The sequence below is a fragment of the Phocoena phocoena genome, chromosome 10 (genome assembly GCF_963924675.1).
Source record: "Phocoena phocoena chromosome 10, mPhoPho1.1, whole genome shotgun sequence".
In the NCBI taxonomy this organism is placed as follows: Eukaryota; Metazoa; Chordata; class Mammalia; order Artiodactyla; family Phocoenidae; genus Phocoena; species Phocoena phocoena.
The window spans coordinates 101,511,630-101,538,516 of NC_089228.1; the positions used below are offsets into that span (position 1 = coordinate 101,511,630).

The 26,887-nt window shown below is 52.1% G+C and overlaps 1 protein-coding gene across 3 annotated transcripts in view; it reads right to left on the reverse strand.

The window, feature by feature from the left end:
• Positions 1-1,131: 1,131 nt before the first annotated feature.
• The window catches only part of FARS2 (phenylalanyl-tRNA synthetase 2, mitochondrial), a 383,626-nt gene continuing 357,870 nt past the window's right edge, over positions 1,132-26,887 (reverse strand). For 2 of the 3 annotated variants that reach the window (XM_065886072.1, XM_065886070.1), the window contains one exon: positions 1,263-1,401. In XM_065886072.1, coding sequence (XP_065742144.1) covers positions 1,263-1,401 — 139 coding nt within the window. Of the gene's footprint in view, positions 1,402-26,887 lie in introns of all 3 variants that reach the window. The other variant, XM_065886071.1, reaches the window with a different exon arrangement.

Genomic DNA, 26,887 nt, shown 5'->3' on the forward strand with positions numbered 1-26,887 from the left:
TGACAGATATGCGCTCAGGGCGTGGGCCGAGGGGCGGTGCCATGATTTCTGGGTGTTACGCCAGGATTTCCGCGAATGCCTAAGGGGTCTTGGGGATAAAAGGGGTCTCTGGAAATACAGCCCCAGGCTGGATCAGGAATGGTCTGCTAGCAAATGCTCCTGGAGAAGAGATTCCCAATCACGCTGTGCCTTAGACCCCTCCTCTCCAGGAACAGCGCCTGTGGCCCCAGGACCCTGGACAGCAGCTTGGCCAGGCTGGGATGTGGCTCTCGATCCCCTTGAAAATCCAAGGGACACGTCCGCCTGGGTAAGAGGGTGAAATGACATTGCAGCCGTTCCTTCCTGTTGGAGCAGCTGCCCACCCCCACACCGCGGGCTGCTAATGGCTGCCCTCATCAAATATTTATCCCAGGGCTCACGCGGTCCTCCATCAGCCTCCAGCATCACACGGGGAGGGAATCTGATTATGAAAACTGGCCAGGAGGGAAGCAGGCAGACCACAAAGCACTCGCGATGGAAAAAGGGGAACATCAAAGCCCCGTAGTCCTCCATAAAGGTCGTCTCCGGAAGCAGAGGCCTTCCATTAGGAAACAAACTCTCCGGAGCTTCAAGGACCTGGCCCCGCAGTGTCGGGTGCCACCCAGCCCCGGGGCGCTCTCTCTCCTCTGGGGGTGTGGGGAGGGGACGGAGGCAGCTTTGTTCACACCCTGGGGCCAGAGCCCCGGCTCCAAGCCCCACTTTGTGAAAAGGAAGTAAAACCCTGCTCGCTCAGAGATGTGACTCCCTCCACCTCTGAGGGATCCCTGGCATTTCATCCGCGCGCTGTCTGCAGCCTGCCCTTTGCAGAACAGAAAAAGGAGGGAGAAAGGAACGGGAGCTGATTGAGAAAAGCTTCTACGGTCTGGAGTGTGTCCCTCTGTGTGGCTCTGCTCATTACACGGGGGCAAGAGCCTGTCAGGTAGGAAATCACGTCTGGTGTTTACACTTTAACAGAACCCAGGGACCAATTAACTGCGCCGAGCGCCAACGGGCAAAGCATTTCTGAAAGGAAGAGAAGGTAACTCGTATTATTGCTCCTTCCCCCGACTTTTCCCAAATTAAAGACACATGCTATGTCAACAGCTTCTCAAGAGCAATCCTTTATCTTCTGAAAGTCCTGAAACTGACCCATTTATCACAAGATGACAGATGCCTCCGCCCACAAACAGTATCTTTTTCTCTTTGGTTCAGCAAACCCCGGGACGGCCGGGGAGGTGGCGATATCAAAACCTGCCCTCGACGCCCAGCAGCCGTACGGCCGCCTCCTGCACGGCCTGGTGGATGCGCCCGACCTCTCTCTGTGACATCGTGCGCTCCATGTGGCGGTAGGTGATGCGGTAGCAGTGGCTGGTCCTGTGTGTCCTGGAGAACGGGAGAGAAAGGCAGGTGAGTGAGAGGCAGGCGTGTCTCCTGCAGAAGCAGTGGTGAAAGCTGAGGAGGACAAAGGGCCACCGACGGGGCGCTACAGAGGCGCACCCCTGCTGACGGCCGGCATGTCCCTTACAGAGGAGCTGGTGACAGGAACGCTGACCGCTGGGTCCCCTTGGACTGAGTGCATCCGTTGGGAGGGAAGCTTCTTGCAAATCGATTTCCTGGGCCGGCCCTGATTCAGCAGCTGGGCGGGGGCCCTGGGCTCCGAGGCGGACCCTGACAAGCAGAGCGGTTAGGGACCAAGCACGCCCCCTGCAGGCCGTGGGGAGCATAGGCCAATCGTGCCATCTCTGTGCCGGGCAGACAATCACTCTAATCCTGGTTCTACCAGGCGGCTGCTGGCCTGCCTGCCATGGAACAGCTGGGTGATTCTGGAACATGGGGTCCCGACAGCACTAAGGCTTCTACTGCATGGCAGCTGCTGAGACACACGGGTACACAACAGCTCATCAGGAAGCCCCCGGGGCCCTGGCCAGCCGGCCTGGCCCTCCCCTCTCCGGGCACTTCCGTTTCTCTCCTTCAAGCCACCAAATTCCTCCTTTCCAGCCCCCTTCCTGGGAGAGCCAGCCCTGCCTGCCTCGCTGCAGGTGGAGAAGCTGCAGCAGACGAGTGGGTCCCGGGGTAGAGTCCCAGGGACATCAACACACGCACCACGTGCCCGCTGCCCAGCGGGAGGCCGCCCCGGGCCTGCAGGAGAGCTAGAGACTTGAACAGGGGCCTCTGGTGGGGTTGGGCGCTCCGTACGCCCTGGGAGGCCCGCCGTTCCCCACAGGTGCCACAGGGCCCTGGGCCCGTGCTTCTCGGGGACTTGGGACACTTCGTGGACTTGCCCTCGGTGGGGCTCCCTGCTCCCTCTCCGCCCATCTTGCCGCCAGGCCCCTCGCTGAGCAGGGGGTCCCAGCCTCCCTGATCTGCTCTCTTTCCTCCTCCGCCCGGGGCTGGTCACCTCCCCCTGCTCGCCGCCTCCAGGAAGGGGGAGGACTGTGCCTCGCAGGCCTATTCGCATTTCAGTCCCCTTGTGGGTCCAGGTAAGGGACGAAGGTACCTCTGAGTGGCGGGGGGAGGAAGCCGGTCCTTAGGGGGCTCCTCGGGACCCCTGGTTCCACACCGCTGGCCCCGTCGCCCCAACCGACACCCCACTGCCTGCCCGAGACAAGGGAGAAAGCAAACCTCCGCCCCGCACTCCTTGCTTTTCCAGCTCCGGCCAGTGGCTCCACTCAGTGGCCGCGCCTGGATGGGCCCTGGGTGCTGCCCTGAGGTCCCCCGATGAAGCGGGGCAGCGCTTCCACCTCTTCCCGCCCCAAGGCCATGCGATGGGGAAATGTCTTTTCAACAAGCGGTGCTGGGACGCCTCTGTGTCCTCATGCAAGAGAGAACGAAATTGGCCCTTTCCTCACATCAGACAAAAATTAACTCAAAATAGGTCACACACTTAAACGTAAGACCTAAAACTATAACAGTCTTAGAAGAAAACATGAGAGTCCATCTTCATGACCCTGGGCCAGGCAAAGCTTCCTTAGGTATGACACCAAAAGCACAGGTGACAAAAGAAAAAATGGACGAATTGGGCTTCATCAAAATTATAAACTTTTGTGCTTCAAAGGACACCATTAAGAAAATGAAAAGATAACTTCCAGAATGGGAGAAAATATTTGCCAATCGTATACTGACAGGGGACTCGTATCTAGAATATATAAAGAACTCCTACAACTCAACAATAAAAAGACATAACCTGATTAAAAATGCACAAAGGATCTGAATAGAATTCTTCCAAGAAGACATGCAAACGGCTGGAAGCGCATGAAAAGGTGCTCAACGTCATTAGCCAGCAGGGAAAATGCAAATCAAAACCGCAGTGAGACGCCACTTCGCACGAGCTAAGACGGCTATAATCAAAAAGACAGAAAATAGCGAGTGTTGGAGAAGATATGGAGAAATAAGAACCCTCACGCGTGGCTGGCGGGGATGTAAAATGGTGCAGCCGCTGGGGAAAGAGCCGGAGGAGCCTCTGAAGTTAAACACGGCAGTTCTTCAGACCCTGACACACAGTCACCCTGTGATCCAGCAGACCTCCAGCAGGTATACATACGCTCAAGAGAAATGAGAGCGTCTGTCCACACACAAACTTGTGCATGAGTGCACAGGGCAGCATTCCTCTCGACAGCCCAACAGTGGAAATAATCCAAATGTCCTTCAAATGATGACTGGATAAACAATCTACCTCTACACGGCATATTATTCAGCCATAAGAAGAAATGAAGTTCTAATGCTACAACCCAGATGGACCTTGAAAACATTACACTCAGTGAAAGACGCCAGACGCAGAAGACCACGTATTATATGATTCCATTATAAGAAACGCCCAGAGTAGGCAATTCCATACAGACAGGAAGCAGATCATAACTGCCCTGGGCTGAGGGGTTGGTGGAAAGTGGAGTGACTATTAATGAGGATGGGGTTTCTTTTGAAGGTAGTGAACATGTCTGGAATGGAATAGTGGTGAATGTTAGAAAAACCACTGAGTTGAATATTTTAAATGGATGTGTGACACGTGAATTACATCTCAGTAAAGCTGTTCTATTAAAAAAAGAAAAGAGACTTGCCCTGCCGGGCGCTGGGCAGGCTTGCGCCTCTGCGTCTCCCCAGCGAGTCCCCTAGACGCTGGTCTCCATCGCATGCGCTGTGCGCCCCTGCGGGACGGCACCCGGCCGTGTTACTCCACTTTGCTCCTCTGGTGCCCAGGGCGATGTCTGGCATAGGGCAGGTGCTGCGTAAAAGCTGCTGAACGAATGCTTATGTAGCCACCGAACCCCGGGGTGGGAGGCTGCGTTCAGGCCTAGAGGAGGCTGGTCGCACTGCCCTGCCGGCGTTCCACGGCCCCGTCCCGCGTTCAGCCACGGCCTTCTCCTTCCCTCTCCCACCCCTGCCTCCAACAGTGAGGGAGGCGGACGCCGTCAGCTAGGAGGCAGCGAGGGTAGCCGTAAACACCGGGGCGCCCCAAGCCCTCCGTCGACGTGAGCCTCATCCGCCTCCGTGGGCCAGTGCGGCGGCCACAGGGCAGGCCTCAGAGCCAGCGCCCGGTCCACGCCCAGCGGTGCCATGTCCTCCCCCGGTGACCCCAGCTGGTTCCCGCACCGGGCCTCAGGATGGAAGGTGGATAACAGTCATGTCGACCGCGGAGAACGGCTCAAAGCAGAACCACCAGACAGAGCACACACGTGTGTGGCACAGAACCGAAGGAGCTCGGTAAGCGGGGCCTCTTTCTGTGCTTTTTAAATGAGGTGAGCAGGGAACCCCGTGGGCACAGCAGTGAGCTGGCAGCATGGGCCGCTGTGGTTCCTGGTGGCAAAGCCTTTTGTAGGACCCAGGCCCCCAGAGACACCAGGCCACGCACCCGACGCAGAAGCTGTGTGTACCGCAAGACGCTTCCCCAGTAGGCCTCGCGCTGGGGCTGGAGGGCCGAGGCCTGCCCTGCCGGGGCCCTTTAGGGACAGTGTGCCCTGCAGGGGTGGAGCCCAGCTGTGCCCCGCTGCACTGGCCTCTCGGGGCAGCCGGGAGACCCACCTGCCCGCCCCCGTGCACAGCAAGGGCCCTTCTCCCATCCCAACATCACCAGGCAGCATCCCGGGTTTCCAAGGGATGGAGGGTTCTAGGGGAGGAGAAATTAGTTGAGCAAGAAAGAGGGCCGAGGCACTGTGGGTTGTTTGATGACGATGCAAACATTTACTAGAACAAGTGCGGCGACAGATCTGGTGACCCAGCAAGGGTGGGAGGATGGTTTCCTGCAGGGGAGGCTGCTGTCCCACCGGCCTGGGCAGGGGCCCGTCCTCCCCGCCCCCCTCCCCGACTCACAGGGGCCTAGAACTGGCTCCTCATTTCCAGGCTACGACACACGTCCTGACTCTGAGTTTCTCCTCCGTTGAAAGAGTGACAGCACTGACCCCATCGACTTTTCCCAACTGCCTCGGAGACAAGGTGACAGGGCTCGGAAGCCATCAAGCGCCACACGAGCGTGAGATGAAAGCACCCTCACCACACTGTTCTTATATTCTTTCGGTGGTTCACTCAGGTCTCTCTCAGCTGAAGAGCTGGTAATACGGCCTCTACGAGTTGAGATTTCCAACCAAAGACGAGTGGGAAAAAAATTTATCTCCTTGCTTCTAAGTGCTTCCAAGAAGGCCCCTATAAGGATTCTTGGGATTCCAACAGCTTTTACAAAACACTGTGATGAGTTGGGAGCAAATGAATCATAAACATATGGATTAATTTTAAAAATTGAGAGAAACAGTATTTGGCAGAATATTTGGCCATAATTCAGTAGACTCAACTGAAAATCAACCAGGTTTGCCTTTTCCTAACATCACTGGAGAGAGAGAGAGAGAGAGAGAGAGAGAAATAGAGAGAGAGAGAGAGGGAGAGAGGAGTGCTTTTTGTCTGCTTGCTAGAAACTTCTTTTTGGAGCTTTCAGATGGTGGATTACTTGGTCCTTCTTTCGCTGGCGGGGAAACCGAAAGCCACGGACCTGGCCCTGGGTCTGAGCGGAGGACCGAGTCTCTCGCCCCTGAGGAGTGGTCCATCCGTGAAGACCACGGAGCTGGAGGGTCTCACAGCTCAGCGTGGCACAGGTGAGAAGGTGGATTCCCCAGAGGGAGGGATGCCCGGAGGGCCAGCCCCAACTGTCTGGATTAGGGCCTTTCTGATTCTTTTACATCCTCCCAACGCGGCCTCTTTTAGCCCAAAAGCCTCTCCATCTTTCATCCGTCACGGCCCCCGCTGGCTCAGAAACAGCAACAGCAGCACACGTTTATTTACATAGTGCCTCTTACATACCAGGCACTGGTATGTGAGCCCCTTACATCCACGAACCCATGTAAGCATCACACCCACGCTGGGTAGACAGCATCACTGTCCCGACACACAAATGAGGAAACAGACAGAGAGAGAGAGAGAGAGAGAGAGAGAGAGAGAGAGCAGAAGTCACTGGCCCGCGTCCACACCGCGAGTAAGTGGTGGGGCTGGATCTGACCAGCAGCCCAGTGGGAACGTACAATACGTGGCCACTGTGGAGAACAGTCCGGTGGCTCCCACGAAGGTAAACACAATGACCATGTGACCCAGCACTCCCGCTCCCAGGTGCACCCCCCACCCCAAAGAACACAGAGCGAACAAACTAGTGGTGACCAGGGGGGAGGGGCAGAATAGGCGAGGGGGATTAAGAGGTACATGCTACTAGGCGTAAAATACACAAGTGCTAAGGATGTAACGTACAGTATAGGGAATATAGTCAGTATTTTTGTAATAACTTTGTATGGAGTATGACCTACAAAAAATATTGAATTACTATGCTGTATACCTGAAACTAATATCACATTGTAAGTCGATGATAAGTCAGTGAAAAGGAAGTACTGCTAAGCTCACTGCAGCTCTGCAGGTAACAGCATACCAGTGATGGACTCTGTGCAGGGACCAGGGCCACCAGGCTTCCCTGGACAGAAGGGACACTGGGGCAGGGGGCCGGCCAGGGCTGGACTGCCTCCATCGTCCCACCATCAAGTTGACGCCGGCAACCACACAGGCTCCGACCGCGAGGTCAAGTCCTTCCCCGGAGGCCGCCAACACCTGCTCCCGAGACAGCGGAAGTGTCTGCTTTTCCGTCGGTGACGAGAGCAGCCCCTTCACATTCTCCGTGGCGCGCTGGGCACCTCCCAGAATGGGTCGCTACGCCCACAGTCCCTGCTGACGCGACCTACCTACAGGGGCTGCTCCACAGCAGGGACGGTGCTGTGCTGGGGCAGGTGCCATTTTCGGGGGACCAGGCAGTGGGAGCACCGACTCGCTCCTGCTCGTGTGATGCTGAAGCTCAGTGTGACGGCCACCCGGCCGCGCCCTTCGCCCGGTCGGGAGGCTCCGGTGAGGGGAACAGTGTGATGGGAAGGGGATCAGGAGGGGGCTGGTTGCCAGGGAAATGGGGGGTGAGGGGTGGAGAAGAACCCAGACTTGCAGCAGGGGTCCGACTTCCACTCTGTCCCCGGCCTCTGCTGTCTGTGCGACCGAGCCCTTGGTGCCCCCCTTGTGACGTGAGGATGACACGTGCCTCCCGGGGCTGGTGCTGACACGCCAGCAGATGCTGACGAGACCCCGGCGGCCCGCTGCTTTGTCCCCCACCTCCTTTACCTGCAGGGCTGATGGGGAGAGGAAGGATGCCGGGGGGAGGGCAGGGGGGCACGCTGGGGAGCCTGGCTGGGAAAGTGGGGGGAGGCTGGGAGTCAGGGAGAGAGGTGAATTACCGCTCAGCACCGGGCACGATCTAAACAAGTGCTCTAGAAACTAAGGAAATCACTTCCCCCCTTTACCTTCCCCGTATTAAAAAAAGGAAGCCAAAGGGAAGAGGAAAAAGTGAAATCGTGATCATAAGACCTCAGGTCCGATGACGGTGCGCCCGTCTCCTCATGAACTGCCCTGGGGTTTTCGAGAACAGAGGCCGCGTCGGTTTAATGCAGGAAAGGCCCCAGGCCCCAGCCACGGCCGTGTGACGGCCACCTGACCTCACCAGGGAGAGGGCTGGACCGAGTGACCGCCCGGCCCCCCCAGGTCTGCATCCCAGGAGTCAGTGCAGAGGACAGAGGGGATTCTGGAGGGGCCGAGTGGCTGCAGGGCCCGCGTGGACGAAAGGGAAGGGGTGCCCGGTGGAGGGATTTCGGGGCGGGCGACGCAGGGACTCCGCAGGCGCCATGGGGGTCGCTGGGTGACAGCCAGGCCGGCTCTCCAGGGAAGAGGCCCCGCAGGAGGTGGGTCTCGGGTTGGCACAGACCCTCTGGACTGAACTGGCCTCCCATGCACTGCCTTCTCCCGCCCCTGCCCCATCACGCACGCTCCGCCCCCGAGCCGTCTGCTTCCCACGCTCAGACGCTCGGCCTTAGGCCTGGCGCCCCCGAGGGCCGCTCGGAGCCGAGCCTCCGAGTCCGTGGTGTGGACGTCACCGCCTCTCACTACCTCTGTGGCTGCAGTCTCTTCCCACAGGGATTTCTGTTCCTTGGCGTCAGTCACCAGAAACCAAAGCAGATGGTTCCCCCCACGGTTAGCGCCGTGGGAGAGACAGCTCCAAGCCAGGCCCCGAAGGAGGGAAAGCGGGGCCGGGTGAGAGGAACCCGCTTCCGGAGCTGCCCCCCGCTCCCGGGCCGCCCGCATGCTGGCAGCTGAAGAGGTCCCAGGAGACACGCGCTTTGCAGGCAAGACGCGCCTTTTCACGTCAAACACTTGGCAGGTCCTCAGGGGCGCCTCACGTCCCCCAACACCCCTTTCACTCCCATCAACCCCCGCAAAGTTCCCGGTTCTTCCGAGGCAGGGTCTCAGACCAGGCAGCCAGGAGGAAGGAGGTCGTGCCCCTGCCTCCCGGGGGGCGGGCCTGTGTTCTTGGTCCCCACGTGCACGTCCATATGAAAAGAACTGCGCTGGGGACGTTTTTCTAATAGACGCGCCCGCGGGGAGGCTCGGGGGGCAGCCCAGCCAGCCCTACTGCTTCCCAGCTCTCGGACCTTGGGCCAGCTCTTAATCGCTGGTCCAGGTTCTTGTTCTAAGATCCAGATCGTGTACTCACAGGGTTTTTGATGGACTGAATGAAAATAGTATATGTAAAGGGTTTAGCACAGTTCAAGCTACAGTTAGCAATCGGTCTTATTATTTATGTGGCTCAAGATTCTAGACCCTCAGTGGGGGCCACACAGAAAGGCCCGAATGACCTTGGACAAGTTGTCTGAGCTTCCCCTTCCTCATCTGTACAGATGGATCCTCATAGGATACATGCGACAGCCTGAAGGAACCCTGAAGACATTACAGTCAGTGAAATAAGGAGGCACAGAAGGCCAAACAGTAAACAACTCCTTTTCCATGAGGTCCCTGGAGTCGTCAAATTCACAGACAGAAAGGAGAGTGCTGGTCGCCAGGGTCTGAGGGACGGGGACAGAGTTCCAGCTGAGGAAGATGAGAAAGTTCTGGAGGTGGATGGAGGTGACGGCTGCATAACGCCACTGAGCTGTATATGTAAGAATGGTGAGGAGAGTAAATTTTATGTTATGTATATTTTATCACAATAAACTTTTCATTTTGGAGGAGGAGAGTCCGCCGGAACAACCTAGTTGACTATTACTAGAAGAGGAAGTTGGGAACTCGAATGTGTACTAAAGATAAACAAACAGAAAGCAACAATGGAAAACCCCAGCAGACCACTGTTTGGCCGGTGGCAGGACCATCGCAAGAGAACAACGTCCACCTGCCCAGACGGCTCCTCTTCTTGATTTCAGGAACTTAGCAGCCAGGCTGCCCTGCGTTTTACACAAATGGTTTCTAGGACCGCTGCCTATCGTGCTCTAACCGCATTTACTGTATCTGAAAAGTGCTTTTCAACTATCCATTGTCTTCCAAGCCATCCTCCTACATTTCTAACAAGCCTGAAGTAACGTCTCATGTTGCACAGATTTCCAAAGCTCTGTGCTTTTCCTCCGTGTGGGGAATTTGGAAGAGGTTTTCCTTTTCTCCCTGGCTGCGTCTGCACAGCCCAAGTCAACAGAGCTAACTTTAACTCCGTGCTGGTGCACCGCAGCTTCCCGAACGCACTGGCACCTCAGGGGATGAGCCAGGTCACAGAACACAAGATGTTTGGCAGGTGAAGTGCTACATTTTCATCTCAATCAATTGATCCACAATGATTTATTCTGTGCGGAGGCAGACACTGAGGAGGTACAGGACAGGGATAGGCATTGCTTGATCAATACATAAATATTCATGGAGTGGCCGTTCTGGGTACAACAGAGCAGCAGAGTGAGGGGGAAGAGGTATCGCAAAATAAGACAAAGAAGGATGAGGCTAGATTACCATCTGCTTGGGGGCTGAGACATGGATGCATGAAATGACAGCTAGCAGGACAATGCTGTTAGTGCTACGTGTTAAATGGAGGGCATAGACTGTAAACGACGTAGGGGTTAGAAAAGACTGGCAGGGAGATGAGATTAGATCTGGATCTTGAGGACGAGGAGGATTTCAGCAGGTGAAGGGCAAAGAGCGTAATCTAGGTGGCGAATGACTCGTGGTACTGGTAGGGGCGTTCATTACGTGTTTCCTCTTCTGTTTCAACAAAGGATGCTGAGGGTATGTTCCAGGTATAAGTGGTCCAATGGAGAGCCATCCAGAGGATGCATGATCTGCGGGGAGAGGGCCTTATCATCCTGGCTAAGAAGGCTCAACCGAAAATCCGTCATTCAGCAATCAGCCCAGACCACCGGGTCCGGGATGAGGTCTGTACGGGAGTCCTGTGAGAGGCTGGTAGGACCTCTGCTCTGGGCAGTTTTGCTGTACCTAGAGGTGGGCCCTGAGATCTCACAGCCCCAAACAACAGAGGGTTCCCGAGATATAAGGGTATGTACGATGTCACCCATCTGGTATGAAGAACCACCCAACCAAGGAGTATGCTATAGAGCTCTCCTCAACCCCATTACTCATGAGTAGGACTAGCCAGGAGTGTGCTGTGTCGTATAGCTTTTATTTCTTCAGTGAGTCTTGGAGAAAGTGGGCTAACTACTTTGAGAGACTCAGTGTCTAGTTAATTATGAAGGAAGCACACATTAGTAGAGAGAAATTTATATATATTTCCAATGATTTATGGTTACTTTGCAAATGCTTTTGAGAAGGGACTCCCCGGGGCTAACTAATAGCGTCATCTCTCGACAGATACTGAGTGAGAGGTTACGGGAGAGAGGGACTAAACTGGGACTCGGCTGGGAGGACGAGCTTCCTCTAGCCATGATACTCTAGGCTGGAATACAGCAGGGAGAGCTTGATTATACACCATTCATCCAAGCAGCATGTTTTACGGAATCACAGAATCCAGGATCAGGAACCGCGGAGACTTTCTGGTTCAAGCTTGAGTTCCCTCTGCAGAGCCTGATGCTGGACCACTTCCGGGGCAGCCCACCCGGGACCCACAGAGCAGGCTGAATAGGAGCTCCCCTCACAGTGAGCTGGCAAGGGCTCCGGCCCGTCCTCGCTGGTCCTGGATTCATCCCAGTCCTTCTCCCCCGGGACGGCCCTGCCAGGACCACTGGTGGTCAGAGCGAGAAGGGATCTCGGGGGCAGCACACGTGATGTTTAATATCACTGCCTGGGAGGCTAGACATCTGTCTGTCCATCTACTCCATTCATTCATTCACTCAACAAATGGAGTGAACATGCAGTGTACGGCATGTGCTCTGCTGGGCGCTGAGGACCCAATGATGGAAGAAAGCAAAGCAAACGAACAAAACAGACCTGACCTCATGAAGCTCACAGTGTAGCGTAAGAGACAGGTGTTAAAGAACTACCAAGCAATGAGAACTGCAGCTACACTAAGGCGTTGGGAGAAGAGGAACATGGAGCCATGGGGCCACAGAAAAGGGCGACTGACTTAGATGGTGGGTCAGAGAAGGTTCTGTGCAAGTGCCATGAGCTGACCTCACAGGGGGAGGGACTTACTGGGTGAAAGGAGGTTGGGGGAAGCGGTTCCACCCCCGGCAGGATTCTGGGTAGAGGGAATGGCATGTGTCTGTGAACTGGGTTCAAATCGCAATTCCTCCTCTTCTGAGCCATACGATCTTGGTCAGATCATTGCCTTCACTAGGTGTTGGCTAGAAGACGGTTCTTTTTTTTTTTTTTTAGGCTTTTTTGATGAGGACCATGTTTTTTAAAATTTTTTAAAATTTATTTTATTTATTTATTTTTTGGCTGCGTTGCTGCACGCAGGCTCTCTCTAGTTGCGGCGAGCGGGGGCTACTCTTCGTCGCGGTGCGTGGGCTTCTCATTGCGGTGGCTTCTCTTGTTGCGGAGCACGGGCTCTAGGTGCGGGGGCTTCGGTAGCTGTGGCGTGTGGGCTTAGCAGTTGTGGCTCACAGGCTCTAGAGCGCAGGCTCAGTAGTTGTGGTGCGCGGGCTTAGTTGCTCTGCAGCGTGTGGGATCTTCCCGGACCAGGGCTCGAACCTGTGTCCCCTGCATTGGCAGGCAGATTCTTAACCACTGCACCACCAGGGAAGCCCCTTGATGTGGACCATTTTTAAAGTCTTTATTGAATTTGTTACAATATTGCTTCTGTTTTATGTTTTGGTTTTTTGGCTGAGAGGCACGTGGGATCTTAGCTCCCCGACCAGGGATCGAACCCGCACCCCCTGCACGGGAAGGCAAAGTCTCAACCACTGGACCACCGAGGAAGTCCCTAGAAGACGGTTCTGCTTGTCATGTCATGAAGCCTTTGAGCTCAACCCAGGGTCATCACAAGAGCACCGTCACCAGAGGGCCTCAAGGTTTAGGTCTTTTTTGTTTTAAAACCCAGAACCCCAGGCTCTCTGCCATGTGACACCTTTCCAATCTGTCCCCTCTAAATCATACAGCATCTATAGCACAGCTCAGAGCAAAGCAGCTTTAGCTGATGTGGGCATGAGGAAAATGCCCACTCGGCCTGGCCTCCTGCCCACGGCAGCCCCTCCCCCAGCAGCTTATCAGCATCCCGAAGGCTCCAAGGAGGGTGATTTAAAAACCAACCCCCCCCAAAAAAAACAAACAAAAAAATAAATATAAAATAAAAACCACCCCATATTCTATGATAGAAGGTAGCAAAGCTCAGACAGGCAATGGTTTGCCTGAATTCAGCTCAAAACTTAACAAATCCAAGTGAAATTTGCTTAAAATAGGACTGGAGCTCATTTGGGGACCACATTCTTCTAAGTAAAGAGAAATCCTTGATCCCATGAAGCATAAACACAGCAAGTACAGCACAGAGCAGACAGGCTGCGGAGGTCGGGAACCCGGGTTCTTCCCCTAGAGCTTGTCACCGTAGGACGAGTGACTTAACAGAAGCCCTTTAACAGCTCTGAGCCTCAGCTTCTCTACCTTACAGAGGGGATTACAACTTCCTGGCAGCGTTATCAAGAGTTAGTAGGTTCTGAAGGCACTTTGTAATTACAAACGAGTCTTTAAATTTATCATGATAAAAGAGAGATTTCATTTTTGCAAATGGCCAGTTATTTAGTGCTAAAATTGAGGAGGAAAAGTGCTCTAATTGCATAATATTCCAGACGTGCTAAAAGAAGCACAGCCATAAAATAAGATGTATGTTTTCCGATGTGGCTTATTGTTGGTCCTATAAAAATTCCTGCAGAAAAAAAAGGGGGGGTCCAAACAGCTTTTGAGACAAAACAGCATCACATGGCCTTCAGCACACAGCATTTGGAGGGGGTAGTGCTATTTGAACTCAGAAGTTGCTGGAACGTTACGGTCACACCCCAGTCACCCCACGTTCCTAACGGATTCATTTTCACATCTGGAGAAGGACGTGACTACCCCAGACTCCTATTCCCCTGAGGGGCTAACACGATGAACCACACTGATGGAAACTTGTTCTAGAACCTTGTACGACTTATGTATGGAAACACCTTTTTTTTTTTTTTTTGCGGTACGCGGGCCTCTCACTGTTGTGGCCTCTCCCGTTGCAGAGCACAGGCTCCAGACATGCAGGCTCAGCGGCCATGGCTCACGGGCCCAGCCGCTCCGCGGCATGTGGGATCTTCCCGGACCGGGGCACGAACCCGTGTCCCCTGCATCGGCAGGCGGACTCTCAACCACTGCGCCACCAGGGAAGCCCGGAAACAACTTTTAAATTCCAAATATTGACAAGATTAAAGAAAGCTCTGGGCCTTGCCATCACACAGTCTTCGCAAAGCTGAAGCTACTTTGTCAATAGTAATAGTAGCAGCAAGAAGAAAATTGACAATTATAAAGCTATGAGGCTTCCAGAACCTCGTGCCCGTGTGATCTCAGAAGGCTGTGACCACAGGGCAATCCCGAGAGGTGGACACTCTCACCTCTGTTTGCAGAGCAGGGACAGGCCCAGAAAGATGGCGTGAGTGGGTGAGGGCCGAGGCTGGAACCTCGCTCCCTTCCTTTGCGTTAAACTCTGCTCATCTCTTCTCCCAGACATACTCTGCCGGCCTACTGATGTGCACTGCAGTCACCGCTGACCGCTGTTCAACAAGGATACCACGGTAACAGGTGAATTTCAGGCTGCTTTTCAAAACGTGACTAGGACTTTATCCCCAAAAGGGAAAAATTAATGCGTTAGTAAATATTACTTGGCAGAGAAAGTGTAGGAAGTATAAAGAAAGAAAGGGCAAAAGAAGAAAAAAATACTTTAAAGGGAAGAAGGATCTATTATGTATAAAGTGCTAGGTACTTTAATGTTTCATTTCATCCTTGCCATTAATAGAAAACATGGATGAAAAAAGCCAGAATGAGGGACAATGTTAGCTTGATGAAGGCAAAGTCAGACCCGGAAAACACAGAACACAGATGTGCAGGTGGTGGGCTGAACGACTAAACACATAAATCTGGTTTAGAATTCGCAGCCACAGTGAAAGAAGCCTGATCACTTCCAAGGTTCTCACTGCCCGAGGGGAGAAAAGATCACAGCTGTTCAGGGAAGGAAACCCACCCCAAGGTGATATTCTAAGGTAAACCTCTAGGTGGCGCTTCATACAGGGAGCTTTAGGTGAGCAATGACTATGATTTCGGGGTCACTTAGTACGCCTGGATGCAATGTCTCATTTAATTCTCATTACAGTCCCCTCATATTGGGAATTATTCCCCCTATTTTGCAGGTGAGAAAACTACAGCTCAGAGAGGTTAAAAGCGTCTCCCCAGGTCACTCAAGTAGAAGGTAACAGAGGTGGGATTCCAACTTAGGTGTCCAGTTGCCTCCAAAGCTATGCTTTTAGTCCCAGGCTGGGGATGCTGTCTGACTTAGTGGCCAGTGTCTCAACTATATTGCTATTTCAAAGCAGTCGTGGGTTTCATAAGGCTAGTCCCTTGATGAAACTTGAGGGAGTAGCTCTAAAATGTACTTCCACGAAAAACCAATTTTGTTTGGGGCCATGGAGGATGATAGGTTCAAGTGTACAGCGTCTTTGATGGTCTGCCTATCTTTGTTACTTGGATAAATCTATTGACCTCTCCAGGTCTCAGTAAAACCAAAGGAATGCTATCTGCTCCTAACTAGTCCTTCAGTTAGGAAAAATTGAAGTCATGTGAGCAAAGCATTGTCAGCAACTTGGGAGAAAGTACTAATAAAGTAAAAGCCCAAGTCAATAAACCACTTCAAAATATTATTGAGTTGAGGTTGTCCATTTTCAAACTCAATGAAAAAGAAAGTGTTCTTTTTTTGGTATTTTCTTACTTCAAAAAAAGAAAAAAAAAGACATCGAACTTACATTTCTGGTGTACGGGAGAAAAACATAATCAATTTTCTGAAGTTGAATTCTGTCCATTTTAAATGCTTAGGAAAGATTCAGTAAGACTGCCCATGAGTTAATTTCAAAGGCAAAGTATCGACAAGACACTTCAATTGTGGGCTTGAGGGCCAATGTGACACTGTCATGCCTTGAAGAAGCTACTTGTGTGGTGGTCCAGCATCTTTCGGCTCCCTTACTTCACGCTGAGTTTTTTTTACTGGGCAAAGGAATGAGTGAAGAGTTGGGCACAGAGTGTGGTTTGGACAGATTGCTAGAACTGATTGGCTAGGACAGATTGCTAGGTGATCAAAGAGTAAGTCTGTCTCTTCCTCTACCACAATCTGTTCCATGTATGACAATTAGAATAAGATAGCAGTGAGCCAGGAAGACTCCAGAATGATGGCAGAATATGATAAACTAAAGATCCTACTGCTACATACTCTTAGGTGTGCTGAATAACATATAGGAACATTGGCTTTTAAAAGTGGATAGCTGAGTAGATTATGAAAGCAAGGGGAAATCACCAGGTGCAAGAAATAAAGAAAAAAAGACCTGCAACAGTAAGTGCCTAGAACTTCAGCCGCCTAGAGTAGGAAGCAGTATCAGTTATTGTAACCTAGAATTTAGATTTTAATGTCCACCTGAGAACAGAATATGAAGGCTTTGGTCCACATGAAGCAAGAAGTGGGACCTGAGATTCCCACACAAAACTGGAACTCTGAAGGGCTGCATCCTTGATGTGACAGTAGACTAAGAAATGCCTCAGATCTGCAAGCTGAGAAATCAACACAAAATTGGCCCTGGAATAATGCTAACCGTAGGATACCTAGACGACTTGGCAGAAGAAAATGCAGAACAGCCCTGGAGAAAAGTGTGGCCACATGGGATCACTTCAGGAAAAGCCCCAATGAACATAATCTCACAGTCAAAAAATACAGAACACATGAAGAGACAACCCATTATATGCCACAGTCACTAGATAAAAAACACAGCAGGATTAGTACCCCAAGAATTTCTAATACAAGAACAATCCAGAAAGGGTTTAAAATGATTAAAAGTTAATTTCAACATTTAAAAATACTTAAAAGACATAAAAGATATGAAAGAACATTATGAATAAAAAACAGCAGATCTGAAAAAGACCAACATAGAAAATGTATAGAAATAAAAATATAGTTATAATTTAAAAATGAGTGGAAGGGCTAAACCACAGATTAGATACAGCCAAATGCAGAATTAATAAACTGGAAGACACATGTGTGGAACTGTTTAGAATGCAGTAGAGAAGTACAGAAATGAAAATATGGGAGAGGGTAAGAAACACAGGATAGAATATGAGTACCAGAAGAAGAATAGAGAACAAAGAGAGACAATATCTGGAAACATAATGGCTGGAAAATTCCAGAATTAATGAAGTCCTCAGACTCAGGAAGCACAATAAGTTCTGAATGGGATTAAAATAAAAGTCTGCCCTAAGCACATCATAATGCAACTGCAGAAAAACTAAGACCAAGAGATGACCCTGACAACGACTACAGAGGAAAGATAGAGAACTTAACAAAGGAACAGTTAAAGACATAGGTGACTTCTCAGTAGCTACAAAGAGGTCAGGAGGTGATGGAATAACACCAACCAAATGTCAACCTCAGCTAAGCTGTTATTCTGGAATAATGGCAAAGTGAAAACATTTTCAGACAAAGTAAGACAAAATGAGAAAGTTTACCACTCAACACCTGCCATGAAAGCCCTGTGAATGGTACAGTTTAGGAAGAAAACTGAACTCAAAAAGAAGTGGATGTAAGAAGCCAGCAACAATAATATGATGGCTTACATCACAACCTAGTGAGCCAGGTTCACTCTCCATCAGAGCTGTTTGAAAGCTGTGGTGTCAGACGTCCCGGTTTTCCAGGGGTAGTCTCCATCTTAGATGATGTTCCAAATGCCCTAAGTTGGAGCAACTAACTCAGAAAAGCTGATCTCCTGTCTTGGTTATTTCCATCAGCCCCAGGCTTCCCACAGAACCTGCCTACTCATGGAAACACATGGTGAAGCAAGTCATTAGGACTGAGCCTAGCTCTGGAGTCACACAGACTTGCTCTCATTCTGGCAAGTTACTGACTCTCTCTAAGCCTAGTTTTCGACACCTTTAAGTAGGGCTAATAAAACATACTTTATAGATATATGAAATAAGATTAAAATATAATGACTGGCACAAAGTCAATACTCAATAAAAGATAGGACTTACTATAATAGTATTAGCATTATAAGCTTTGTTAATTAATTTAATGAGCAATGCATACATTTAGATTAATAAAAGGTTATGTCCCCAGATTTACCTAAAAAGAAAAAGCAAACAAGGGCATTGATATTAACTGTGATGTACCGGTGCCGGCTGCTAAGCCCTGTCCATTCATCCTCACACTGTCCCTGGCCCATGAACACCTCTGCCTGCAGGACATCTGAGCACTACCTGTCGGCCCTACCACGGTGCTGCTTCAGTCTGGACCTCCCACCTGTATCAAAACTACAGGGAAGTGGCTGGTGAGTCTCTCTCTGAAACACTGTGTGGACTGTACTTGATTTGGAAGATATCTCCCGGTTGTTTTTGTTTTTTTAAATCACTCTCTGCAATTACCTCTGAGCACAGGAAAACTCAAAACAGAGCAGAGAGAAAAGCCAGCTCTGTGGTGCCCTTTTCAGCAGATAGGACAAAGCCATGAAATTTATATGCATGTTAACACGGGGAGGTGATGCCTGGGTTACTGACGGCTGTATGCCATGGCCCATCATTTTACACTTCATTAAGATATGCTCATTCACTCAGCCTCTAGGTGTAGACCTAGGTCTACTCCAACGAGAAAAATAGCAACTCGCAAAACACAGGCACGTGTCCAAGCAGAAAAGCTGCAGAGCGATCTAGTATCTATTGACAGATGTGGGCGGAGCTCTGAGCTGGGATAGAGGTACCAGTTTAATTCTGGGCCCTTGAGCACAATGCTGGAGAGGGCCCCTTCCTCCTTGTCACCAGCCACATAAACCTGTGTCCAAAGCAGCGCCCCTCTGGCCACCTGCTTTTTTCAGTGTTTGTGGGAGTGATTGGTTCATAATGTTTTCACACAAACGTGTTTTTTCTCTCTCTCCTTCTCCCCCGCCCTCCCTCTGCCCCCAAATCAAGACGGAAGGGACTTTTGGGTGCTGAGTTTCTACTCTGTTTTGGGCATCTTCATTAAAGCATCTTAGGTACTTTTCAAAACTCTCTTACAGAGTAATCACTCCATGGTGACGGTAAGGAAACTGAGAGCCAGAGGGGCTGCGTAACTCCCTCACCTCACCTGCCCTGCCGGCCGGGGCAGAGTCTGCAGGGGCCAAGAGGATGGGGCAACACAGGGGGTGTCAGAGGCTCGGGTCCCCCTGGTGTAGCCTTTCCCTAAATACCGGGGTAACCCCGAGCGAGCACCTCCTGTCTCTGGGCCTCAGTTCCTTCCCGGGGACTGGACGGTTGCTAAGATCTCTGGCTGCTCTGACCATGAATGTCCAAGCACACCCACAGGTTAAGGACAGAGAAAAGCGGGGACCCTGGGGGAAGCAGGATTCTAACTCACCATGACCCCTGATTCGTGTTCTGGTGCACTCTGGCGGCGGTAATTGCTGACGACAAACAAGCAGACCACGGGTTGGGACATCTGGCTGCTGGAGATGTCTGAAGCCAGACTTTACTACAGCCGCCTTGAGTAAGTAGCTGCAAGGCTGCTAATTGGATTCAGCAAGTTGCTGAGTCACTGTCGGGCAAGATCAAGCCGCTGTGCACAGGCGACGAGGCCCAGCCTGTCAGCAGCTGAGAACATATTTGTGATGAAAAAGAACAGGGGTGTGCAGAGCAGTGCCCGGGACTAGCTTTCACAGTTTACGATCAGTAATTAAAATCTAACAGACCACAATTAGAAAGCACCCACCACAACCTTATTTTGCCATTTGTCTTTTAATTAAATCTGCCCCGGGATTTAGCTTTAATGCACAGAGATTTCGATGGGGACGGGGTAGAAACCACTGAGATGGAGCCAGTTGTGCTGGTTGTAACATCTTCTTAGAGGAGGAGGGGGGGGAGAAGCTGCTCACGTGTTTCGTGTAAGTCACGGGTCCCTCCGTCCTGGGACCTCAGCACAGCACAGCACAGCACGGCAGAGGTACTGGGCGAGCCCGGCCCTTCATGAAATCACCTCTGGGCATAAGAAGGGTGCCCCACAGAGAAACCAGGGCAGAGCTGGTGGCAGACTTGTTTTTAGGATGGTAAGTGGGAAAAATATACTGTTAGGCCATAAAACAGAAACGTTTGATGGGGTCCTCTGGCACAAACTGGGCGTGGGGAGAAATAAATTTTGAATGGAAGGAATTCACAGAGCCCCCTTTCTCATGATGTCAGTGGCTTCTCACAGACGAGCAATCACTTAGTGCCTAGCAAGTCCAAGGTCCCATGTGGAATCGGGCCGTCAAACAAGGGTACGGGAGGGGTATACACGGCCTGCCGGGGCACAGCTGGGTACCGCGGGCCAGCTCCGGCTTCTGCCAGGCTCACCCCTGGAGCCAGAGACAGGCAGGAGGGAAGCATTTACTCATCTGCCCCGTTGTCGGGACTTGGCGTGAGGGGGGCACCGCACTTTAGAAGCTCCGGGAGGACCCATGATGGGAATTAGTTGAACTGACCCCCTTAGGGGCTTCTCACCAGGACGGGCGCTGCTGAGGGGAGTTCACGGAACGGATCATTAAGTGCGCTTTGCTCGCCAGGAGAAAGCTGTCTGCTGCATACTGGGAATTGCTGCATTTTTATTATTCATCAACCACCGAGTGCCCACGATGGCAGCACCTGACCCCCAGGTGGGAAGATGCCATTCGCCTAAAAAAGTGGACACTGAATGTCCAATCTATTGGCCTAAGTCACGACATTGGCCACTCCTGGCTTTTCTTTCTAGACTGACACACCAAGGAGGTTCAACTTCACGATTTCCCGAAATAGTTGAAAATCACTGAGGGAGAGTTATGTTCCAAAATACCATTTATAAGACAGCGAGCTTGTACGTGGAATGCATGCACCAACCCAGAAGCAATGTCGTATGTACAGGGTTAGGATTCCAGCCCAGCCTCTCAAAACCCACCTGACTCATTATATTTATGAAGTTCACCTGAGCACAAAAGGGTGAAACAAAAAGTTCTACACTGATTTGGAGGGGGCCTCGCTAAGCGATCCACCAAATGGTGAGAAAAGACTTGGAAATCCTATAAGGATGGGTTGACCAAGAGAGATGCTTACAGATGAGTTGCAAAGTTGAAAGAGAGCCTATTAATAGTCATCTTTTTTTTTTTTTGCGGTACGCGGGCCTCTCACTGTTGTGGCCTCTCCCGTTGCGGAGCACAGGCTCCGGACGCGCAGGCTCAGCGGCCATGGCTCACGGGCCCAGCCGCTCCGCGGCATGTGGGATCTTCCCGGAGCGGGGCACGAACCCGCGTCCCCTGCATCGGCAGGCGGACTCTCAACCACTGCGCCACCAGGGAAGCCCAATAGTCATCTTTTAAGTGATCTTGCCCTCCTTCCAGGTAGGAATAAGAAGTCACCAAGAAACCCCTTCAGTTGCCTGTCGGCAAACCCACAATTCCACCAGCGCTCACACCATCCTTTTTATCTTCGGTTTCTCCTCCCGCCTGAGGCTCAGTCCAGCACCGCGATGTACGTTCCAGCGCCTTCAAATCCTGGGGACCTTCCGTCTACGTTCCCCCTCTCCCTAACCTTCCATTTCACTGATTCCTACTCATTCCTCAGGACTCTGCTTGGAATTAGCCCCTTGAGCAGTTCTCCCTGGCATCGCTGTGCTGCTGAGTTGTGACGTCTGTCCCTTGTCTGTGCCCAGCCCCGGCCCCTGCTAACTTCTGAGAAGGCAGGGTTCCCTGCTGGACCCTGGGCACCAGCACGATGCTTGGTCCACAGCAGCGGCTCAGCAGACGCCCGCCAAACGGCAGAGCAGACTTCCTTACCGGTGGGATGCCTGCTGGGGGAGAGAGCAGTACTGGGCCCACAGCAAAACCTCCCCACATGCCCCAAACACCCAGCCTCCCAAGAGCTGTTCCCTGTCTATGCTGGCATTAGGGGAGTCCACATACAAGTGTGGGCCCTGGCTTCCTGGTCCTTCGTCAGCAGCAATCACATCTTCCCCAGTGCAGGGTGGGGGCCACCTGGCAGCTGCACCTAGGTGAGAGCTTTGAGGGGGGGGGGGACACATGTCTTTATGACCTTTTTGCTTCATAAACTGTAAAAATGCCAGAAGGAAGATGTTTCCACACTGAGAATGAAGCTTGAAGAGACAACACCTTTCACAGGGGCTTGCACGTGGTCTGAGGGTAGGCACAGCAGGGTCGGTCGGTCGGTCTTCTCCAGGGTCTGGTAGAGCCCCAGCCTCCCCCGGTCTCACTGCAGCTGGATCCACCCCCGCGGCCATCAGCACCGTCCTGGAAAAGGGAGCCAACGGCCAGAGGCGAGGGCTGGGGTCCCTCGCTGGCCTACACACTCACCAGTACCTCTGCATCCTGTCTCCTGTCTCCCTGATCCCCTCCACCCCCACTTCTCCCCACCGCAGCCCGTGTGATCTTCAACCATACAAATCTGATAACGAGACGCTCACGATGCTAAGGGCTCTTGGGATAAAGATGAAGGTCCTGCTGGGCTGGCCCCGCCCACGTCACTCCCCTTACCGCTCCCTGTTCATACATGGCCCCGCCCACGTCACTCTCCTTAACGCTCCCTGTTCATACACGTGAGCGTACAACCTTCCTGCTCTTCTTCAGGACACACGTGCTGCCCCTGCCTGGGATGCTTCCCTGGGGGAGGGGTCAGTCTGAAGCGAGGGCAGGTCGGAGGAACGGGGCCGTTGGGGCTCAGCCCTCTCGGGGCGACCCACTGCCCACCACACTGGCCCCAACGACTGTGGCTACCACATTGGGCCAAAGCCCCTCCTCATTTCACCATATCAATATTCACACTGTATTTTGATCTTTACTTGAGTTCCGTATCTATTTTGTAATTACATCTGAACTCAGCGAAGAGGGAGGCCATTTTTGGTCCTCCTCAGAGCATCACAAACCCAGTCTGTTCCTGTTTCAGGCTAACCACACACAAGGTCAGAAGCAGGGTCGCCGGGATGCAAGGGTGTTCACTGCAGGCAGCACCTGCCTTGCACCTGCTGAACAGCCGAGGGCAAGCACTCAGTGCCGGCAGCAGCTGCGCTGACTCCTGGTCACCGCCCCAGGCTGGCAGAGCCAGGACAGTGTCTGGGAACAAGTCACTCAGCCCCGGAGCCTCAGTCATGGTCTCAAGACAAGATGATGACCTACTGCGTGCAGTACCTTAGCACCTTGTCAGATACACATCCATAATCGAGGCTCATTCTTTTTGTTTTCGGTTTTACTCTCACCCATGATTCTCGCCTGTGGCCGTGAGGGCTGCTGGGCCCTGCCCAGCCCTCCCCATTCCTGATGGGGAAAAGGGTCAAGTTCCCACAGCACAGTGGTCGCGAGGGCTGTGCTGCCCCCATGCTCCCAAGAGGATTTTCTCTGCATTTTCTGCGCCAAACAAGCTATCCTTCTCACTGGAAATGAGCCCCTGAGACACAATTTGTCTCTCTTGCTCAAAAAGGGAGGTGTCGTTTGCTCCCTTCGTCAGCTACGAACTTGAGGGGTAGAGGGCCAAGCTCTGGGTGGCACAGACACCTGCCCCCACGCTAGGGTTGTTGGTGGGAGGGTAGATGGCAGGGTGACTAGACAGGAGGACGGGGAGGGGGGGAGGGGTCTCACGGGAGGTTTCTTTTTTTGTGGGGGTGGAACTGGCTTGTGGGCAGATTTTGAATGAGACTGTTTGTTAAAGCCATTTCAGATAAAGTCTTGGTCTTCAGAGATGGTCCAGGATGATAAAGCGTAGAATATTGAAGAAAGGAATGCGCTGAGAATTGGAGAGAATGGAGGCTTTAGGTATAGATTTTAAGAACAATCAACCTCTAAGTTCAATAACTGAAAAAAGAGAGGCATCTCAGGGATCCACAGTGGGTTGAGAACTCAATATATTCTGTCATCAATGAGAAAAGATTATTTAGTAACAAAGTGAAGGCTGATAGGTGACTGTAGGCCACTGTCCCCCGACTCTCAAGATCAGAATCACCTGTGCAGTATCCCAGCCTCGCTGCAGGGACACGGGTGGTTGCCTCTCCAGCGCCCATTCCACCTCCCACATGGTGGTACCCAGCCTCTAAGATGGCCGCAATGATCCCTCCCACTGGTGCTGATGCCCTTGTGTGACTTCTCCCACATCACACCAGAGCTGGCCTGTCTGACCAAAGAAGATGGCGGACGTGACATTGTGTCACTGACTTCCATGCCCCACATCTAACCCCAGAGCGAACCCCACAGGCTCTGGCTTCCAGAATCTGATCATTGCCCACCACCTCCATCACTACCATCCGAACCACCACCGTCTCTTGTCTGGATTATCGCGAGCGCCTAACTGGTCTCCCTGCTCCCACTCTACCTCCTTGGAGTAGCCAAAGCGATGCTGTTAACATACATCACCACGTGGAACCCTGACCAAGGTCTTCTAAGATCTTCCCACCTCATTCAGAGTCAAAGCCAATGCCCTTCCAGTGGCCTCCAAGACCCTGTGTGACCTGATTTTATCTCCTCCAGTGCCCGTCACTCACTCCGCTCCCACTACCATGCTCTGTCTTGGCTGGCGCCCCCTGCACACCCCAGCCCTCAAATGCGGGGCAGGCTTCTGCCTTAGACCCCATCTCACGCTCTTGCCTTTCCTCCATGGCACTTATCACAGTCTAAGAACGTTACACGATGCTCACTTATTTTATTATCCGTCTCTCCCCACGAGAATATAAGCTGTCTGCAGACAGTGCTTGCTCCATACTTCTGTTCACCACGCTAGTCTCACCTGGCAAATAGCAGGGGTGTGACACACATCAGCAGACCTTGGTGCCGATTATAAGCACGTGACGTGCACTGGTCTGGGCACTGAGGGGACAAGAGTGAACGAGACCCAGCCCTGCCTAACAAAGCCCCCCGCGCCCCCTCCCCAGAGCAGCTCTCTGCCCAGCCTCCTCCTGACCATAGCCCAGCATCACCAGCCAAAGCTGGCTACTGCCTGGAGGCTGGACCACTTCACTGAAGGCCCAGGCCTGAGCGGGTGCTGTTTGCAAAGAACTTTGGCTTACAGGAGCTAAGAGCACTGTGCCACCCTCCTTGGCGAGGGGCTCTGAGTGGTCGGAGCTCAATGACAAGGGGCACAGAAAGCCACCGTCTGGATTATATTCTAAGCGCACATGGATGTACGGCAAGCAGACAAGGACCCGCACCGTCAGACGTAGACACCGGACACCACGTGTGTGTGTGTGTGTGTGTGTGTGTGTGTATGTGTGTGTCCCCTCTTCCGTGCACCATCTCAGGACCACTGTCTCGTACCACTGTGTGTGTGTGTGTGTGTGTATGTGTGTGTGTGTGTCCCCTCTTCCGTGCACCATCTCAGGACCACTGTCTTGTACCACTGTGTGTGTGTCCCCTCTTCCGTGCACCATCTCAGGACCACTGTCTTTGTTCCTAAGGGTGGGCTCTGACTTCCAGAAGAAAACCTACCCAGCTCTAGGCTGCTCTCAGCAGTGCAAACAGATAATTACCTGCTGGCTGCCTGGGAATGTAAGGTATCAGATAGACTGCTTAGTAATTAAAATAATGAAGGGAGTCATCAGGGCTGAAAGATATTTTTTGTCTTTTTAAACTGAAGACTCCAAATAAGGGTTAAAATATGAATTGGAAACACCATCCTGATGAATCCGCCTCCTAATTACTGGCAGGCCAGTTGGAGGCTGGTTCCACATCACAAGCTTTGGGGTTCCTTTCAACGGTGAGCCGCTCCCAGGGTCCCCCTCTGTGACTCCACCACACAGGGTCACAGAGGGCTCCCTTTGGTATAAAAGACCCATTGATTTATTTATTCTCTTATTGCAGCCATGGACCTTCTGTGCTTTCTTCAAACAGGTCTTTTTATCCCACTGTCTTTGAAAAAAGCTAATAAAGAATCAATTACAAGAGATACGCACACATAGAAATTGGTATTTATCTAAGCAGGATATCTGCTGAAAAATAACAAAGACCATTAAACCACAGGTACACACAATGAAGCCTGTCTACTTAAGATCTCCCACTACGGATGTGACTGCGTCCTGGCTCTCAAAGGAAAGGATCATCCCTTCCCAGCAGAAGGAAAAGGAGTGAAGGGCGAGGCCATGGGTGGGGAGCTGTCATCCCCTTGCCCCGAGGGCCCTGGGACCCACTCCATAACTTAGGATTTCCAGGAAATCTCTTGAGAAGCCATTTTTTTTCCCTGAGAATCTGGCATCACAAGAGCCAGAAAGTAGAACAGGGCTAATAATAACTTCATCATCACTACAGCCCTGGTTCAGAACTTGGTTTTATCTTGTTAATGGCTCTTTTCTAGGAGAGCATCTTGTGGGTCTATTTGTGGGTGTTCATTGTGGCATAAATGTTATAGATCACGGCATAAACACCATTGTTTTTCCTAAAGAGTGCTAAATGCTACAGATAAAGTTACCAGAGTGACTAGGCTGGGGAGAACGACCAAGATCATCACGACTATGCTCTCTGCCACCAACATTTAATGACCAAATCCAAACAGATCTTGACTGGGGTAGTCTCTTCACGATTGTTCGTCATACCTTACATTGACGTTTTCTGCACGTGTGCTGTATTTAGCAATAGAAAGGCAAAGCGATTTCTTGTGCTGCCCACCTAGGGGTTTCTGTGCTGAAATCACAGGACCGCCTGGAGCTCCTGGGTACCTCTCTGTAGAAGTCACCGAGCACGCAGCCTACGCACAGGCGGAGAAATGCAGGGCTTCCTCCCACCCCCAGAAAAGGGAGTGCTTCTTCCCAACGGAAAGCTGGTCAGGAGGTGGGAATGGACGGGAACCACTGGGCAGGGGAGCAGGCTTAGGACTCAGAGAGAACTGGGTTTGCATCCGAGATCTGCCACTTACTAGCCACGTGCCCTGGTGAAGT